The sequence below is a fragment of the Camelina sativa genome, chromosome 9 (assembly GCF_000633955.1).
Source record: "Camelina sativa cultivar DH55 chromosome 9, Cs, whole genome shotgun sequence".
NCBI classification, from domain to species: Eukaryota; Viridiplantae; Streptophyta; class Magnoliopsida; order Brassicales; family Brassicaceae; genus Camelina; species Camelina sativa.
This window is the reverse complement of record NC_025693.1, coordinates 4996729-5012664: the sequence shown is the minus strand read 5'-3', so window position 1 is coordinate 5012664 and position 15936 is coordinate 4996729. Positions and strand designations below refer to the sequence as shown.

The 15936-nt window shown below is 33.4% G+C and overlaps 1 protein-coding gene and 2 pseudogenes across 1 annotated transcript; 2 read left to right on the top strand and 1 right to left on the bottom strand.

Annotated features, from left to right (window-relative positions):
• LOC104715021 lies at positions 709-4058 on the bottom strand (annotated as a pseudogene).
• On the top strand, positions 5818-8372 carry LOC104710511. Its single transcript, XM_010427129.2, has 7 exons — positions 5818-6261; positions 6444-6606; positions 6761-6961; positions 7049-7294; positions 7374-7518; positions 7624-7855; positions 7956-8372. Exons 1-7 carry the CDS (start codon positions 5928-5930, stop codon positions 8288-8290), a joined length of 1656 nt encoding a protein of 551 aa, XP_010425431.1. The 5' UTR covers positions 5818-5927; the 3' UTR covers positions 8291-8372.
• Positions 13770-15692, top strand: LOC104715020 (annotated as a pseudogene).

Genomic DNA, 15936 nt, shown 5'->3' with positions numbered 1-15936 from the left:
CAAATACATCACTACACTTTCACTTTAGTAGTTGCAAATAAAAGATGTTGAGCATCATGAAGATAGCATCATCACGTAGCTTAACCAAAATAAACAACATTTGGCCTTCTATTACCTCAATTATTCTACAAGCTCTGCAAATAACATGTGGCCAAATAGTAAAAAATCGGGTGAAGACATATTTTTCAGAATCTCTCCACAACAGGGCAAAAGCCAACACATACCAGCAGACCTTAAAGCCAATTGGTTTATATAAAGTCGACCTTAAATCACAATAGCAAGAGATTGGTTTATATAACAGAAGGACTTACGACAATTGAAGGAAGAAGTAGTGGACTGTCCATTAAATTAGAGAAGATAGAAGAACATAATTAACAGTTACGAACGAAACCGTAGCAATTGTGATGGAAGACATGGAAGGATAAGTAGAGGACTGAAAGACTTGAAACGGCATCAAATGTTGAAACAGCATGGATCGTGAGTCAAGGAGAAGAGCAACCGGTGGAGATGGAGGACGGTGGAGATGGAGCATCCTCGACACAGGGCGGAGGAAAGGCAAATAGGTTAAATCCATAGTACTGGGCCTAGAGAAGACAGCCCCAACGGGTTAATAAAAAATCGTGCTGGGCCTGAATTAACTCTGCAAAAATATTGGGCTAAGTACAATCCGAAAAATCCAAAATATTAAAGAAATAATGCTGACGTGGATGCACCATAAGAGAGGAAAAGTTAACTTTATATATATAGATTAACCAGATTAAAATGATTGGCAAAACCAATAGTATCGAGGTCTAACTAAGTCTACTTTACATTGGTTCTTTGTTTTGTGGTTCTCTTAATTTATATATTAGAGAGACGGTCACATTTTCTCTTAAAATAAACACACATATTAAAAGGTGTCACAAGTTCCTCAGAGCTAAGTAAGCAAGAACCCTATAAAGAAGCAACAATACATAATGGCAAGGGCCAAAACATCCCACATCATATTCCCAATTCTCAAATTCTTAATCCCTTCATAATTCATAAGACTACTATTCAACCCCGATCCATTCATAAACCTCATCCCATGTGTATTGAACCCCAACAAGAAGCTTGTAGCAATAGTGGCTAAACAAAACATACTTCAACCACGCGATGAAACCTGGTATATGTTGAATATAGTATTCTCCGGCTAATAAGAAAACTAGCATTAACACCGAAGACAATGTCACGGCTTTCTTTGCGTCCATAAGAAAACTAACCCTACGCCTTGAGCCACTAGAACATTGTAGGGAATGATCATAAAAGTCATGAGGAATGTGGTTAAAGATGGCTTAAGACCTCCCATCCAATATGTGATTGTGACAAAGATCGTTGGAAGAATTAATTCCATTGGTAAATCGCCAACTGGTCTTGCTACATATATGGTAAGAGGAGAGTCTCTAAATTCCAGAGGATCGCTCTTTTATAAGCATTGGTCGTTCTCGAGGGAATGTGAAAATGGTATTGAAGAGAGGGAAAAATCCCCAGAAGATCAAGAAAAAAAAACAATAAACCCATCTGTTATAGTGAAAAAGAATATTAATGGGATAATATATGACGTTTTATTATACGTTAAATTATATATGAATTGGTGTTTTTTTTGTTGGATGTACTTTATTCTAAAGAAATGTAATAGTATTATTTTATATTGTCGATCTGTAGCCAACAATCAATATTATGTGATCATGTTTCTACATATATACTTTCAAAGTTTCAATTTTTAAGGAAATTTCGTAATATATATTGTATTTGCTGCCAAAAGGAAAAAGTATTTTTTTGTTTGATGCCAACTATTTTAAATATTTATGTTTAAGAAATCGAAATTCTAATGCCATGGTTTACATTTTTTTCTTTTCTTACCTGATCTTGTATATGGGAAACGCGAGAATGCCACCATAAGAGATCAGAAAGCAAAGAAACTGACATGACCATAAATATTCTAAGTCCTGAAAATGATTCGTGACTTCTCTCCTTCAAACCTCGTTTCAGTAGAACTGAGACTTGCATCCACCAACTCGTCGGCCATCGATGTTCAAAAATCCAAAAACGATGTCTTATTTTATTTGAATTTAACAAAAATATAAATCAAGTGTCATTATAAGAAAAGAAAAAAAAGTGTCATTATAAGATGTTATATAATGACTTGACCAGACTTACTTGTTAATGACTTTGTTCCCGATCTAGTGATCGTTTGATCTTGTAGAAATGTTCTTGAAACCTATTCTTTCAAAGGTGGATATAAGTTCCCGATCTAGTGGTCGTTTGATCTTGTGGAAATGTTCTTGAACCTCTTCTTTCAAAGGTGGATATAAGTTCTTTTTGTAACGACTGTTTCACCGAGTTTTGTTCTTCGAGCCGATCTAATCTTCCATTTTTGTCGACTTGATCACAATATTGTTTTGTATCCGAAGTAATTCCTGCAAAAAAAAAGGTATATATTCCAATCATTGATAAATAACAAGAATTGTATACTATATAGTCTAAACCACATGATTTATCCCACTATTAACAAACCTTTTCTTTCTCTTTCAAAATTGATTTAAATTAAGAAAGCACAAACCTTTTGTATAATAAATATCCAAAGAATAGGATAGAATCGTTGTTGTCACATATCTCATGATGCATGAGCAAATAAAAAAAAAGTGTCTAACTTTACACCCGAACTTAGCTGTTTAAATTTTCTTTCCATTTTCAAACTAAAACAATGAATGATCAATTTCGAATAGATTTTGTACCTACCAATTGATTGTAACATGTAACGGTTCGTATTAGTGGTGCAGCCGTCAGCCGTGTTATATAATTCACATTCAAATCAAGTAGTATATATGCGTGTATGAGTTATAGACGATAATTAGAAACAAGAAAATAATTTAGTACCTACCGTTAGCAAGATATCAAGCACAAAATCAGCCGGATTAACGAAACTCGAACCAGGTTGATAACCGATCGAACCAAAACACTCCATGACCCGACCCGAATCTCCACTATAAATCGGACATCCTTCCGATAAAACCAACACTTTATCGAACATTCGACGAAGCCGACTCGAAGGCTGATGAATGGTCGTTACCACAGTCCGACCGCCACGAGCCAGCGATCTCAAGGTGGCCACTATACGTGCCGCAGTGGTCGAATCAAGACCCGACGTTGGCTCATCAAGAAGCAACAAACTCGGGTTCACAAGCATTTCTTGGCCGATACTTACCCTCTTTCTCTCCCCACCCGAAATCCTCCGATCAACCCGCCTCCTACTACGCTGTGACAACTGACAACACCGGGTCAACCCAAGATCCGAAACCACCTTCTCAGCCTGCTCTAGTTTCTCTTTCCGAGTCAATTCTTTTGGTAAACAAAGCAAAGCCGTGTACGTTAGCGTCTCCATGACCGTTAGGTGTGGGTAGAGAACGTCGTCTTGTGTAACGAACCCTGTCTTCCGTTTAACGGAACTTGTAAACGGGTTTCCGTTATAGCTAACGGTTCCGGATAGCTTCCCTTGTAAACGTCCGGCTAACGCCGTTACTAGCGTAGTTTTGCCACTCCCGGATGGACCAAGCATTGCTAGTAACTCCCCTGGTTTGACTATACCGCTTACACCGTTAAGGATTAATCGGTTCGGTTTTGGTTCTTGTGAACCGAACCAATAGCTTCCTTTCTCGGTTTGTGATTTAATACTGTACGTCAACTCTTCAAACTGCATTATATAAACACAAATCAAAGAAAAAAGTGAGGAAAAAAAGACAACACATGAGTCATGACTTAAGATCTATGTATGAATTATTAACTTAACGACCTTGAGGGTTATATATAGGACGTAAAGATTGACGTAGAACTGAAGATTGTCTTGATTGGTTACTCGGACCGTCGTAGTCGTCGTCGTCAAGGCATGGGATAACATGACTTGGAGAGCTAAACCGGTTTTCTTGAACCGGACTAGTTTCGTGTCGGTTTGCACCCGGTGTTTTCGGAAAGCTAGATTCTTGCTCTCCTTAGGAGGCATCATCTAGAGAGGCAGAGAGAGAGATGAAGAGAAAGATTTGGTTGTGTTGAGTTGAGAAGTTCACGTGTAATGTGATGTGTATTAGTGTATATAAAGGAAAGAAGTGGGGACTCTTACTATGGAGGGAAAATTAAGTAGGAGAGAGTATATACTTCTTATTCAAAGCGCGATTAATTCATTTTCCACTTTTAAAATACAAATAATGTCAACTTAATTATTTTATATTCTCATATACTGATAAGTATTCTTCAATACAATACATACGTCACTAAACTTCTATCAGTCTATGTCCTAACCTATCTAAGAAAAACAATGAATATGATATATATAGTTATAGCTATTTGTCTTGTATATCAATGTGAAATATCAAATCTCTATTATTCTCGTTTCATTTTTCTCATGTTAATCTAACTTTGTGTAGTAATAGCTCACTAGAACGAACAAACTAGTAGGTTACGTATTGTGGTCTCTTATTCTTGCATTCGTTTCATTAAATGTCGTTTTGTTTTATTCCACATATAAGTAAAAAGTATCATAAACTTAATTATACTCTTCATCAATATAGTTTTATACGTATTGATTTTGTCTCTAATAAGTATATATGTATGTATATAACGTATGAAAGTATAAAACGATATTTTATAATAAAATAAAAATATCTTACAGCAAAAAAAGGTAGTAGTAGGGAGAACGACCAAACTTGAAATCATATATTATATAGATAACAAAATATTTTACAACTCAAATAAGAGAGAGACGCGACAAGACAAATTCTCTTCTTTTCGCCAATCGAACCTAATCAGAACTATCACACATATTGTAGCAAGTCCAGATATACCAGAAACTTCGTTGATGAATCTTGTTCTCCATCCTGGGATTCATGTTTAAGATCCAATAAAATTGAGGTTTAAAAAAAAACCAGATATGAACATTTTAGCGGAATACTTTGACCACTTCGTCAGTATGACAGAGAAATAGAAGAGCAGTGCAATGGCAGCCGTAAACATATCCATATAGACGTCTCTGCTGCTCTGTTTCATGCCGTAAAAATATCAAATCCCTCATCCGTCGGAAAGAGGAATCTTGATAAATTATTCATTATTATTATGAAATTTTCTGAAAATAAAATTATATTTTATTATATTCTTATTAAACCACTTGACAATGCAACTTAAAACAAAAGGTCGACGGCTAGGGTTTGATTATATGGAAAAAATATTAAAATTATTTGGAGAAGAATAAATTACTTGAAAATTAGGTAAAAACACCATTGTAGAAGAAAACTAAAGCTAGAGTTTTACTGAGCAAAAGAAAAGGAATTGTAAGGTATTCCCTCATATCATAAACACATATTTTTCATGAGATTACATCTGTTTAAATATGAATTTTTATAGTTTCATTAAAAAAAAATTATGTTATTATTTTGGTAAGTTTTAAATTTTAATGTTAAAAAAATTATTCAAAAAAATTTAGTTTTAGTGAAGATGAATAATAATATACTACTTTATCATATTTTCATCAGCTCTTATTATTCAAATTATTTACTATTAATCTACAAATGAGTGAAGCTCAAGCATATTATATAGATTTATTAAAGTTACGAGTAACCACCACTTTGTGCACCAAACAAGAACAACACCACCGAGCCTAGATAATTTAGGTCTCATTATTAAGATCAAGCCTATATAATATGTGAAAGCGACGCTATAAGTTGATGGGCCTTTAATAGCTAAAATTAGGCCCTTTTATTTTTAAAACGATGCCGTTGGAAGTAGTATAACGGCCACCGACACGAACGTTGCCGAAACGACGCCGTGCCAATCGCATCCAAAGCTCTGAATCTCTCTGATAACGAAACCGAGCACTGATCTGAGTTCCCACGACGGAGAGAAGAAACGATGAGGAAGAGATGAAACGCGGTGGAACCAGACGGAAGCGATTGTTCGGGAAGACGACGATTCTTTTATCATCTGTGGTTTTCTTTATCGGTTTTGGTTTGTTGTTGCTCACGCTCCGCTCCGTGGATCCTAATTCGTCTTTCATCGATGACGACGACGACGACGCCGGTTTGGAATCCGAGGAGGCTTCGAGGTGGAGCAATTCGTCGTCGATTGGAGATTCTAAGGTCGATGGAGGTAGGCTCTGCGCAACGGTAGAAGAGATGGGACGTGAGTTTGATGGTGGTTTCGTGGATCAAAGTCTCAGAGTTCGTGATGTCATCCGTCGCCATTTCCACATCAATGGTGAGACTCGATTCTTTCGTAGTGTTCATCTGAAGTAAGATGATTAGTGTTTGGCTAATTTCATGTTTACTGATAGTATGAAATTTGAATCTGCTTAGTCTAGATTACTGTGTCTGGAGAAAGCTATTGTTCGATGTGAATTTAAATATAATGATGATGTAGATGATTCTTGTGGTTTCCAGGAGCTTCAGCGATTCGTGAGCTGCCTCCAGAACAATTTTGTCGACATGGTTATGTTCTGGGGAAGACAGCAGAAGCTGGATTTGGAAACGAAATGTACAAGATCTTAACTTCAGCAGCATTGAGCATAATGTTGAACAGATCCTTGATCATTGGCCAGACCAGGCATATATTGGTTCTTTCTCAATCCTTTTTCTCTATTTTTGTTGGGAACTATATTAACTGATTCAGTTCCCTGAGCTGTTTACTTTGCTTGTTGTGGTTTGTGTGTTTTGTCTTGTTTATATTTCTTTTCTTTCTCTGTGTGTTATTTTCTCAGGGGGAAATATCCTTTTGGTGATTACATTGCTTACTCCAATGATACACTTACCATGACTGAAGTGAAGCATCTGTGGCGCCAGAATGGCTGCGTGAAGAAATACAGAAGGCGGCTTGTAATGAGGTTGGATGATTTCGAGAAGCCGGCCAAGAGTAATGTCTTATGCAGTAATTGGAAGAAATGGGAAGAACCGATAATATGGTCAGTGAGAAGAAATTAGAAAGCAAAAGATACAACTTTGAATACGTTTTGTGAAGTTATTACTGAGCGGCAGCATTTGATTTTCAGGTTTCAAGGCACTACAGACGCTGTGGCAGCTCAGTTTTTCCTCAAAAATGTGCATCCCGAGATGAGAGCTGCTGCATTTGAGTTATTTGGAGAGCAAGGAAACTCGGCGCCACCTGCAAATGTGTTTGGAGAGTTGATGATGAGTCTCATATCTCCCACGAAAGATGTGAAAGAAGCAGTTGACTGGGTTCTTCAGGAGACTGGAGATCCTGATATTTCAGTGCACATGCGGATGTTGATGAGCAAGTATGTTAAAACGCAAGTATGTTTTTGTTTTTTTCTCTCTAGATGGCTCACTAATCTTCCGTTTCATGATTTTCTCCAGATCTGTTAGACCTCTGCGTGCAGCGATAAACTGTCTAGGGAAAGCAATTAACAAACTTGGCATATCGAAACCGAGAGTGGTTATAGTGTCTGACACACCATCTGTAGTGAAAACTATCAAAACAAATATCAGCACAATTGCGGAGGTATTAAATGATCTATAAAACTCGCACTCGCACTCGCTTGTAATCTATGCAACAAATTCTTCAGTTTCATTGTCGGCGAGCTAAATTAGTTGCAATGGTTTGCAGGTTCTACATTTTGACTATAAGCTTTTCCGAGGTGATATCTCCCAACGTGGCCGCGGATTACCAATGTTAGATTTCAGAATAAAGGATTGGGGTCCTGCACCGAGATGGGTTGCATTTGTAGATTTCTTCCTCGCGTGCCGTGCAAAACAGGCAGTAATCTCCGGTGCTAACAGGCGAGTCGGGACCACGTATGCTCAGCTGGTTGCTGCATTAGCCGCTGCAAATAGTCTCAGTTAAGACCTTATTTTAGTTTCCTCACACTTTCGTTTCTTTTCATTTCTCTTTTGTCATTTATAATACTCCTGGACTGTCATTAACTGGTTACTTTACAGAGGATGGTTCGAGCAACTCGAGCTTTGCATTCCTGAGCAGCTTCCAGAGCAATCTGTTGACAGACGGTCTGAAAAACCAGGTGGGATGGGGACATGTCTGGAACCGATACGCTGGACCATTGAGCTGTCCAAAACAGCCAAACCAATGCGCCTTCACGCCACTCGCACCTCCCGGTTGGTGGGACGGTTTATGGCAATCTCCCATCCCACGAGACACTCGAAGGCTTGCTACTTTCGGCATTGAGCTTTCTGGGTTTGGTACGGTTAATGAAGACCGGTTCCACGCCTATTGTAGCACCAAGAAAGAGTACTTAAGCACTGTAACAATCATTTAGTTGACTTCTTCAAATTTTTCCTGGTCTCTTGGTTTAATGTAGTCACTGGTTTAATTCCGCAAATTTGTTTTCTCTTCTTAAATTGAACCGGCCATATTAGAACAGTTCTAAATAACCGGATTCAAACCGAAGTTAGCTAATCGAAATCTAGTCAACGTAAACTGGCGCCTTTTGGTTCAGTATGGTTTTTTAATGATCTAAAAATTTGACATCCAACCCGCAACACACAACTGTCAAAAAAAAGAAAAAAGAAAAATACAACTGTTCGGTTGATGAACAAAAAGAAATGATTATGTAGAGATGGAAAGATATAATTCAATTACAGAAAGAAATTATTTTCTGAACTTATAACTCATGTTGCATAAATTTATAAGTCTTGCCTACCAAAAAAAAAAAAAAATTATTAGTCTTGATTTTAGAGGGGGTTATTGGTTCTATGATTTTAATTGATTTGGAAATCCAGACAAAAATTATATGTTATTCAATCATTGATTTTAAAATACTTATCAAAATGATGGGTTATTGGTTCTATGATTTACAAATACTTGTTAAAATCCCATGTTATTCATTCAATGATTTGTTTTTAGATTTCAAAATCCACATTATGTTTTAAATGGATTTGAATGGATTTGAAAGTGTAAAATAGAAGGATTCAAATCCAAGGATAAAACATGTTATTTTAAAATCCATGTATTTTGATTTCTAGAATTTACAATTCCATATGGATTTATAAATTACCTCTCCAATAGCACCCCCTTACTCTCCAGTGTATTTACATTTTTCAGGATAAACCTGTACTAGTTACAATAAACTTCTAAACAATCTATTCGATTTGATTAGAAGATGCACTCATATATGTTTTCACCAATTCCTACACACCATCAATATTTGATAGTAAATGCTCCAAAACAAACTTGCATGCGTCTTTGAATTGGTTTTGAGTATTAGACAAAAAAATCTGTGGTGAAATCTTATAACTCATGTTAAATTACATGAATTTATTGACCTGAAGTTCGAAATTTTAATCTTTCCTTCGGATTTATTTAACACTAGGTGCTTCCCCACGCAACGCGTGGGTTGTGGTGTAGCTGGCACTTTCTTGTTTTTTTTTGTGGTCTTTTTCGTTTTCTCTTTTGTATTATTTCGTTTTAATTAGGCATATACGGGCTTTGCCGTCACTTTTATTTATACACTATATGTTTATACCATTTCGTTCAGATGTGTATAATTGTGGCGTTTACTTTTTATGAATTATGAAGATGTTGTTTCTTGCTTTTGAGGATCCAATCTTATCATTGACTGATATTGTTTCCAATACATTTATTGTATTATAGATTTTCTAATTAACTGCTTATGTAAACCCTTCATACGTTGATGTTGCAATAATAAGTTATTTTTTTAAAATATCTTCCGTGTAAGTGATTATGTTTGTATGCCCATGTTTTGGTCTAATATCAATAAGATCGTTTCTGTTTTTCTTTAGTTGGCTTTGAAACCAATATTGAGTTAAGCAAATAATGGGTCGAATTATGGTGTTAATAAGTAATATAAATTCTTATGTATATATATTGTATATATGTGACTATAAATTTAGCTAACTAAAAAATTATGTAATATTTAAATACAATCTTGAACATATATATATATATATATATTTATTTGTGGGAGGAATGTATGAAATTATTGGATAGAAGTTATTTTTGAGTTAAATGACCTTTAATGTCTTTAAAGTGAGTTAAATATTAATAAATTTTTATATGTGTCTTGACTTTTTTTAAAAGGAATACCAAGTGTTTCCTTCCAAATTTGAAGTGATATAGTATTTTAGTTTTCTTATATGATTTTATGAACTTCAATGTAAAAGTTTTTCAAAGTAATAAGTACACTCACTGATTGAATTATAAAATTTGGAGAAATGTTTATTTCGTTTAATCATCTGCTCTTTTAAATAAATTAAATAAGTATGTTGTTATTCCTACAAATAGGACAACATATATTATAGTTTAACCATGGAGTTAAGCAATGGAAATGGAACTTGTGATTGCAAGACAAAATGCTTATATGTTACACATTGATCGTTTAAAAATGAATAGGAACATCTAATTCTCAAATAAAGTTGATTGTTTTGTTAAAACCAACATATGTGAATTTAAATTTAACTATGCAAATTTAAAAAATAAATATGAATAGATTAGAAAGGCAAGAAATATAAAAGAAATATTTTTTATATAAATAAAATAAAAATTGAAAACAATGTTAAATATATATAATATTTTCTACATTAAAATATAGAATCAAACTCTTACAAGTTACAACACATATGAGATATAACAACATTTGATATTGGTAGGAGAGGAGGAGAGAATGTTTACTATAAGATGGTAATCCAAATTAGATAATGGAGATGAATCTTTAAAAAATAGAACAATGTAATATATATATATATATAATACTTTCTAAATTAAAATATAGAATCAAACTCTTACAACACATATGAGATATAACAACATTTGATATTGGTGGGAGAGGAAGAGAGAATGATTACTTATAAGATAATAATCCAAATTAGATAAAGGAGATAAATCTTTTAAAATAAGAACAATGTAAAATATATATCATGTAGTCTCTAAAATTAAAATTTAGCATTAAAAATTTACAATGATATTTTATTTGTTTTTTACAACCCACACAACAAAAATAAGAAATAAAAAAAAAACGAAAAATGATTTGAGGTATTGTAGAAGAGAATGAAAGAATGTGAAAATGAGATAGTAAAAGAATGTCAATATGAGAGAATGATAGATTGAGAGAATGCTTATTTATATGATAAGAAATGATGGAAGTTACATTTAGAACTATGGAGTTACAATAGTAATTTATTGTGTTTGAATAAAATTGAGTGGTAGAATATGATTAATGCATAATTTATTTTATTTTCAGTTATAATTTTATTTTAATGTGTGAGTTAAATGTATTGTGTTTATTGGATCTTAAATATTGTTTAAAGCAATTAGAAAGCAAAGAAAAAATGAAAAAAAATTAGAAAACATTAAATGAAAAACAACCAATAAGGAGAGACCAAAACCTTACTTTTATATATATGATATATTGCTTTAAACTTTGAAATGAGAAATATATTATAAACAATAATTTTACATGAGAAATATATTAATTTAGCCAACCAAAATATGAATATAAGTTTAGCCAACCAAAATAAATAAAAAATATTAAAATTTAACCAAAATAAATTTCTCTTGAAAGATAATAAGTTAGTAGGAGGAATGAATTAATGTACAATTATTGGATAGGAGTTACATTTGAGTTAAATGGAGTTACATGTCTTTAATTATAAATAAATATTTTAATTTTTTATAACCTAAAATAAAAGGAATACCAAGTGGCTGAATCAAAATTCACATGATTTGGTTGTTTGTTGATATAAACTCAACACTTACACATAATATTTCAAAATAAAAAATATTACTTTTTAAGTGACAAACTAAATTAGTTTTCTTATAAAATTATATGAATTCTTCAATCTCAATAATTTTTAAAATCCCAAGGATAACTTATATTTTTTTGGTTTTCACTCATCAATTTAATTTATAGTGCTAGATTTCATACTAATGGTTTCATCTTTAGAGAATTTAGTGAAATGATATTTTTAAAATTATATTTTATTTTTATATTTAAGTTCCAGTTGAATATGTTTTGTTTTTTGGATCATTTTTTATTTTGATTAAAGACACAAAAAACCAATTGTTTAATTATGTTCTTTTTGTTTTCAAAAACCTCAAATCATAAATATATATATATATATATATATTATATTGATATCTGCAGATTTAACAATTGAATCACAAAACAAAATAGTCTTTATAAATGGATAAATGGATAATTATATTGATCTTTAAATATTATATTGATCTTTATAAATTATTAAAAATGATACATGAATATGTGAGATAACCAGAGACATAATAGATAATTACATATGGATCATTTCAACTTTATGATCTTATTGTGTGGTGAATATTGTAAGGAAGTATGAAAATAATGACTTATAAGATGTTAATATAAAATAGAAAATGGAGATAAACATTTTAAAAGATTAAAATAAATATATAAGATATACATATCATACAAACTCTAAAACTAAGCTTTTACAATGATATTTGATTTGATTTTTTATAACCCATACAACAACAATAACAAAAAAATACAAAACAAAACAAAACAAAACAAAACAAAAAAGAGATTTGAGAGTAGTGGAAGAAGATGAGAGAATGAAAGAGTGATAGACTAAGAGAATAAGATAATGAGTATTTATAGGAAGAGAAATGATGAAAAATTACATTTAGAAAAATGAGAGTTACAATTATAATTTATTGTCTTGTTTTAATACAACTTAGTGGAGAAATAAAGTTAATGCATAATTTATAGGGAAAAGCTATAAAGATTTCAGTTTTATATTATGTGAGTTAAATGTGAAAATTAATTGTTTTAAATTTGTGTTTTAATATAAATTTTTTTTTTGTTAAAATTGCATTGCCAAGTGGACCAATAAGGAGAGACTGGAACTCTACTTTTATATATATGATTTCATTAGTTTTTCTAAATTCAAAAGTTCACAATACCACTAGATTGTTATAACGTCTGGTTCTGAGATTTTATTCCAAATACATGGCAAATATGACCATTTAACCTTCATTTTCATTATATCTTTGGACTTTGATTATAATCGTTCATATCTTTTGAAATAACCATACATAAATTTATTTTGCCCGTTTATTTAGCGCGTCCAAAAACTTGAAATTTAAATTTCTGTTAAAAAAAAATAGTTTAATAATTTCATAGTCCAATAGATATCACAAGTGTGGGGGATTAAAGGATAGACTTTCTATAAAACTTTTTAACATCATAAAATGATAGAATATTTACACTCAAACAATAAATAATTTTTATATCTCAGACGAACATATATGATAAGTAATCTGGTGCAACGTATACCATATAGTAAATATGATAAGTAATCTGGTGCAACGTATACCATGTAATATATGCAAGCCCATGCTTACTTTGTGGATTACGTGGCTTCCCTTACGTTTACCCTATCAAAAACCCTTCAATCAAAACTTTGATTTCCCCTTTTCATAATCCAATCTTATCTCTAATCTCCAAATATTACATAAACCCCTCTCGTTTCTAATCCAATTCTCATCCCTTCTCTCTATTCCTTATCATCATAATTTCATCGAGAACCATCCCCAAAACTCGAAAATGTTAGTCGTGTTTTGGGGGATTTGTATGATGATTCCTCATCTCTGTTGTCATTGTGTTGTGTCTGAATCTCTCAATGTTTGTTCGTTACTAAGCCCTAATAAACCCATAGAGAGTGTGTGTGTGTGTGTGTGTGGTGTGTATCTTACTTTCTCGATCGTGTTTTGGTTGTTTTCCTTGAGACTGATTCCGAGAAAACATGGGGACATGCTTTTGTTTTGGACTCGGTGGAAAAACGAAACTGAAAGACAATTCTGATAAGAAATCCAAATGTGACAAGTCGCCATCATCAACACCGTCTCCTGGTTCCTCTCACTTCCTCTAATCACTGTTCATTATTAATTAATCTTGAGATTAGTCAAATCTTTAATTAATACGATTGATTAGCTTATTGAGTAAATGCTACCGAGTTTTATAGTAACGGATTATCTAAGTCACTGTTAAAAGATTTGTTTATTTGGGTTGATTAATGTCTCTCTTTCATTAATGCAATCATATCTAGATAATAGAGTCACTCATCATTTGTGTTGTTTTGTTTCTCTATAACCAAACCAGAACGAGCTTCAGAAACCGTGCAAGATGTTGAAATCATATGTCAGGCTTTCTCACACCAAGAACTCGCCACCGCGACAAATAACTTTAGCGATGAATCTTTGATCGGAAGAGGTGGATTCGGAACTGTGTATAAAGGAAGGCTAGACACTGGACAGGTAACTTTTGTGTGGTTGCTCTTGTCATTGTAAATTAAACAGTGAAATATCTAAACTGTTTGTTATTCTTTTTGTGTTGTTGTTTGGTCATAATTCAAGGAAATAGCTGTTAAAATGCATGACAATAATGGTGGTGGTCAAGGAGACAAAGAGTATCTAGTGGAAGTCATGATGCTCTCGATTTATCACCACGATAACCTCGTGCACTTGTTCGGCTATTGCGCTGAGAACAATCGAAGACTCCTTGTCTATGAATATATGCCTCTTGGATCAGTAGAAGATCATATCCACGGTTAGAAAAACAAAACACTACACCTCAAACAAGAAAGTCAATAGGGAAGAGATTTATTAAAGTCTTTAAAACCTGTTCTTTTTTTGTGTGTTTTTGTCAGATCTCAAGGATGATCAAGAGCCTTTAGATTGGAACACAAGGATGAAGATAGCTGCAGGAGCCGCTAAAGGGTTAGAGTATCTTCACAACAAAGCAACTCCTCCTGTGATATACAGAGATTTGAAAACTTCAAACATATTGTTAGACCATGAGTATAAACCGAAGCTATCTGATTTTGGACTTGCTAAGTTTGCTCCGACTGAAGGTAAAACTCATGTCTCTACTAGAGTTATGGGAACTCATGGGTACTGCGCACCAGAGTATGCTAGCAGCGGGAAGTTGACGCAGAAATCTGATATCTTTAGCTTTGGAGTTGTGTTGTTGGAGCTTATCTCTGGACGCAAAGCTCTTATGCCCTCATGCGATTGCGTGGATTCTCAAAGTCGCTATCTTGTGCATTGGGTAACGCTCTCAATCTGATTTTTGCTTAAGGATAGATTAGTCTTTAATATCACCATTTAACAGTACTTTTGCCTCTTTTAGACTAATATCGTTATTTGCTATTCTTTGGGACTAATGAATGATATGATATGAAATATGTTTTTATTATGACCTTAATTAATGTTGTGATTTTGATGATGAGCGTATTACGTGTTTCTTCTTTGTCTTAACAGGCACAAACGTTGTTCTCGGGTGGCCATATTGAGCAGATTGTAGATCCAAAGTTATCAATAAAAGGTGGTTTCCCGAAAAAAGCTTTGAAAAGAATTCTTCACGTGGCCATGATGTGTATACTTGAAGACGCAAAGGCTAGACCATTGATCACCGAGGTAGTGAGTACTCTAGATTACATTGTTGAATGTAATCGATGAGGAGGACGACTAGGCGTGGACAAAGAGGAGATACGGAGAGCGCGGGGACATCGAGTTCACCGGATGAGATGACGAGGATGTTGAATGTTCTTGCAGGAAAAAGTGACCCTCTTGAGAGAAGGAGAGTCGTGGATGATGCTAAGTCTTGGGCTGATGATTGGAGGAAGAAGGGCTCTCAGTCAACAGCGGCGAGTCCTTCACAGCGTTGAAGATGAAGAAATTTGTTATTTGCTTAGTATCTTTCTCTTCTTTAATGACTTTGAAGTTGCTTAAGGTTGACATTTTAAAAGAACTTTTTTTCTGAACTTAAATTGACTCAAATTGTTTATGATGTTGAAGAAAAAAAGTTTAAACCATAAATTGACTCAAAGTTAAGTCATCTGAACTTAAAAAGATATCAGAAATATTCTAATTTGATTAAATTTTTAATAAATATTGAAGTAAATTACATCA